Below are 4,718 nucleotides of genomic sequence, written 5' to 3'. Positions count from 1 at the left end.
GCACATCTTGGCCCATCTTGCTTAGTGTACTGGGAATTCTTTTGCCTAACTCTATTGTAATTTACTCTGGCCTTCCTGAAGTGCTAAGAAGCTGCATTCATTGAGTTTTCTAACATATTCTTTTTTTTTTCCCCTGGTGACACCTTAAATTTGACATATTGCTATTGCATAGCAAAGAATCCGTAGACATGGGATATATATGTATAGGTCTCACAGACCATTGCCATCAAAGCAACACAGCTTGTTACAAAGCTAATAGAGGATGTTCTTTGATGGTAGTAACAGACTTTTGCAGAAGAAAATATCTTACCTGTACCATAACAAGGAATTTTAACTTTCAGTTAGTTCCCTTGGGATCAATGCTTTTTAAGAGAGTTACTTTTCAAAGCATGACTACTAATTTATTATTATTTTGCACAGGGTTTTCCTACAGCTGCAAGAATCCAAGGTGTTCCAACCAGAAAGGTGATTTCAGCCACCGAGATAGAGGGACCTTCAGAAACGGTTTACTCCGATTCATCTGTCAGCAATGCCTCATACCCCCTCACTCTGTCTGCACAAAGGCAGCGGAAGCTAAGCTCCTGCAACCTGAAGAAATCCAGGTTTGGAAATCATTACTTTGGATTTTTAGCTGGTTCCCCTGACAACAAACGTGTGAGGTCCTTGGATTCCTCCAGACATCTAGGGGCAGCATCTCCAGTTAACAGCCAAAGCCCCAAGAGCGCTCTAGAGAGCTCCAACCCCTTGAAAATCAACTTGGCCAATGCTTCAAAAACAAAGGACCTTGGGGGAGAAGGAGATAAAAACAAACCAGTTTTTGTCATTTCTGAAGAAGGAGATGATCAGCAGCCTCTGGTCCTAGCTGAACATCTTAGTCAATGTGGAGATCATCTGTCTGAGCCAAATGCTGTGTATGCAGTAACAGTGCCAGATAAACAACCAGTGGTTCTGACTGTGGAGGGCAACAGTTCTGCCAGTTTAACATCAAATCTTCCATTCTGGGCAAAATCTCCTGGTTTGTACAAAGGTCAGGTGAAGGTCCCTAACTCTTCCAGGGACCAGCAGAGCTCATCAGTTGTAGATGCTAATAGTAGTGAGACCTCACAGAACTTTGATACCCTGGCTGCTCCTACACTATGTCAAACTACAGTCCAGTGATACTCTCAGAAAGACCGAACCACCCGTTCACAAAGAGAGGCAGCAGGCACACGAACAGAGTGGAAGCAGTGCCAAGCAGTTGTGTGATTGACAGCTATACATGGACACAGCTTTGTTCACAGAATAGTCTTTGCCTCACCACTGGGATTACAGCTACACCATCCTCCCTTTTACTCATTAACCTCAAACCTATTCTTCTGCATGGAATTTTGATATGCTTTATTCATGAAAGCATCTGAAAAGGTATTTCACAATGCAGGAAATCTTGTCTGGAATGAGATATGAAAGTCATCTGAGATGGTTACATCATGGTTTATATCTGAAATGTCAGTCCTGTGTCACTGTGGTACCACTTGAATCCTTCTGGTAGAAGCTATGAGTTAAACTGTGCTCATAGGTGTGCCTGTTCAAATTAGAATTCCTCTTGCACGTTTGCATACTGTTTTGTAAACAATTCTAAACATTTCATAACTTCTGCACTCTAGCACAAAGTTTACCAAGCATTAACATCTCTAATATTGAAAATCAAGATTATCTCACATACTAACTCATTAAAGAAGAGTACAGATAAGCTGAGCAAAACTCTACTGTATGCTAATTTTATTGAAGCCTGATCTAGCTTTATTTCTGTTAGATCTACATAAGCTTACAGTGCCTCAGTCCGCTACATTTTTAAGCAACTCCTCCTGGCAACAGGAACACGTGTACAAAGATACTGAAATACTCATTAGGAACAGTCCTCAGCATCCAACACTTGGATATTTGCAGCTGCTCTGATCCTATATTCACCAACTATTTATTACTGGTAATGCACACTGACTGGAGAACTATTTCCCTTTCTTTTGCAGGCAAGACTTCAGAGGCAAAATCAAATACAGCAAACTTTGAGTGATTTTTTTTTCTTTTTTTTTAATTTTAGAAAATAAGTACCTGTGCCACTCTGATTACAAATCCAGGGCAGTCAGTGGAGCACAGAACCAAAGGGAAGCTCGCTTGTCCTATTGCCTTTAATAATCCCATCACTGTTGTAATTACCTTCTGGTGACATTTTGGTGACATTTTCCTGTCTTTGCTAAAGAATCTTGCATATTTAACTCACAATTTAGAATTATTTTGCTTTAAAAAAAAAAAAAAAAAAAAAATCCCCTAGGAAGCTGTATTTTACAGCTGACATAAGACACTATTTTAAAGCAAATTATATTATTGAACAGGTGCCAGGAAGAAATCTCCCATACAAGTCTCCCGTATTAGCTACAGTGTGTGACAAGTGAGTCATCTTAATCCTTCTATGTTAAAGCATTTAAGTCTGATTCCTGGAATATTTAACTGAATTATTTATGATTTCACCTGCTGTTACAGCCTCCATCTGCCACCTATTAATGTCTGAGATATGCAACACAAGACTGTAGGTTTTGCCTAATACTTCGTGTATGTGTCTACACAGACATAAGCCTTGCATCTAGTAACAGTGGCAGCAAAAACATGCCTTGTGGCAGTTGACTCAAACAAACAGCAGACAAACCTCAGCATTTATTATTACCAGATGGCGTTGAATAGTTTTGAAGCATAAGAGTCTGTCTCTAAGTTCTTTGCTTTATTTTTAAATTAATGTAACATAATTCAGAGGGATGAATTAATATATTTATGACAAAAAGAATACTGCAGGCTTCGAAATATCTAATGATTTCCACTGTGTTAAATTCATACACATTGTAAAACAGAGTCAATGTTACGTTACTTATTACATTTCTAGAGATTGAAGTACTAAAATCTACTCTGAAAAAGTAACTGTGTTCAGTTATTGACAATACCTACATGTGATGGGCTGGGAAAGTGACTTTTTTTTCCAATAAAAGTATGTTTAACTGTTAATTTCTGCAATGTAATGACATTTATTTTACTGAAATGCTAAGTTGGATAGATGTTGCCCCAGAGCACCAAGATGCGCCCTGATGCACACCAGTGCCACCACTGCAGCATTCTGTTAAGCCCAAGCTTTAGAGCGTGGTTTTCTCCTCAGTAACATAACTACTGAGGTCGTTTACTCACTGACTTTCTCTATACGCACCTTTGTAACCCAAGAGCAGAGTCAACCATGAGCAAACAGAAGCACAGCATATGGGAGACTGAAGCTTAAATTCCCGGCTTGCTTTTGAAGCTCCTATTTTTTTTTAGACAGATCACTAAAACTTACTGCTAAAGATGTCAGTATGTTTCGTTTTGTACCTTCAAAGAACTTGAAAGAGATTTTCCTCCATTTTGAAATCCTTCACAACTTACAAACAGAAGCTCTGAGTGCTGTAGTAGTTCCACCTGTAAATACCAACTAAGATTAATTTTGAACACATGACACTCCTACAGCACTTGTTCCTAACTGCTGCTATTTTAAGGGTCGTGTCACAATCTTCTCACGACAGAAAACCCCACAGCTCATGGACTCTGGGTTCAGTTTTACCTTTGTGGTAGTACAGTCACTTTATTGTGCTCCTTTGCATACTGTAACTAAGCAGCAAATGGGATAAGCATGCTAAACACTCGCTGAAGAGAAGGGAAGTTTCAATCACAACTGCATGGGAAAGATGTCTTTAAATGTTATAGGATCTAACAGAAAGGAGCACTTTTCAGTTATAGTGTACATTATTCAAATCCAGTATTTTAAAAATATAATTATTCTGGAATATGCCAGACGCTCCCTTCAGTGTGTTACATAGATTGAATAGGACATTAAAGAAAGAAACAAAATAAGACTGGGGGCATTCCTTGCTTATTTCATTGTTGGATACAGAGCTTCAGAACAAAAGCTTGAAGCTGTACAAACGACAAGAATCCTGTACACTAGGTTTCCTACTGCCAGGTAGTTCACACGGTTGAGCACAGAGCACTGACGGGAAAACAACCAGTTTTCTCCCTCCTCCATGAGAAGGGCATGTGAGTAATAACTAAACACAGTGGATTTAACCACTCCACACAGTCAACGACCACCTCTTATTCTAAATAATTAAAGATTAATTTGGATCGCAAGGAAGAAATGCAAGTCCTAAGCCAACACTTGCCTAACGAAAGCAAGCAACTGAAACTCAGTAGGACTGAGAGGAGACTCAGAGACCAAATATAGCTTAACGTATATTCATGGTCTGCCTAGAAACGTCTTTGATGTTAAACCTCATATGGCACACTTAGCATTTTTTATAATTCATTTCCTATGGAAACTAATGAGCTTAAGGGTGAAATTACCTCATTGAAAGTCAAAATGGTGAAGTGTGAAGAAAAGAAGAATGACCTGAAAAGCAGATTTAGAAGCAATCTTTGCATATTAAGCATTGCTATGGGAAATAGTATAATTAGTTTCTTCAGAAGTTTTTCCTCGGAATTGTGTAAGTGGTGTTTGAGTTCCAAGCATCCTGCAGAAATAAAGTTAGATAAAATGGAAAACCTGCAAAACCCCACACTTTCTTTCAAAACCAAGAGATCCTTCTTCTAACTTCCAGTAATATCACCGCTGATGGCTTATTTTCGGAGCAGGCCATACAAAATAAAGCCCCCTCCCAACAGAATTTTGT

At 38.9% G+C, this 4,718-nt stretch overlaps 1 protein-coding gene across 2 annotated transcripts in view; it reads left to right on the top strand.

Moving 5' to 3' along the window:
* Positions 1-3,030, top strand: part of LOC122165840 — a 30,921-nt gene extending 27,891 nt beyond the window's left edge. For both annotated transcript variants that reach the window (XM_042829203.1, XM_042829204.1), the window contains one exon: positions 421-3,030. In XM_042829203.1, the coding sequence (XP_042685137.1) occupies positions 421-1,158 (738 nt within the window). In that variant the 3' untranslated portion in view covers positions 1,159-3,030. The remainder of the gene's footprint in view (positions 1-420) is intronic.
* Positions 3,031-4,718: the final 1,688 nt, after the last annotated feature.

This window comes from Centrocercus urophasianus, unplaced genomic scaffold (assembly GCF_019232065.1).
Source record: "Centrocercus urophasianus isolate 14NV4802_14NV808 unplaced genomic scaffold, USGS_Curo_1.0 seq_30, whole genome shotgun sequence".
Lineage (NCBI taxonomy): Eukaryota > Metazoa > Chordata > Aves > Galliformes > Phasianidae > Centrocercus > Centrocercus urophasianus.
The sequence above is the reverse complement of the archived record's forward strand: the minus strand, read 5'-3'. Positions and strand labels throughout refer to the sequence as shown.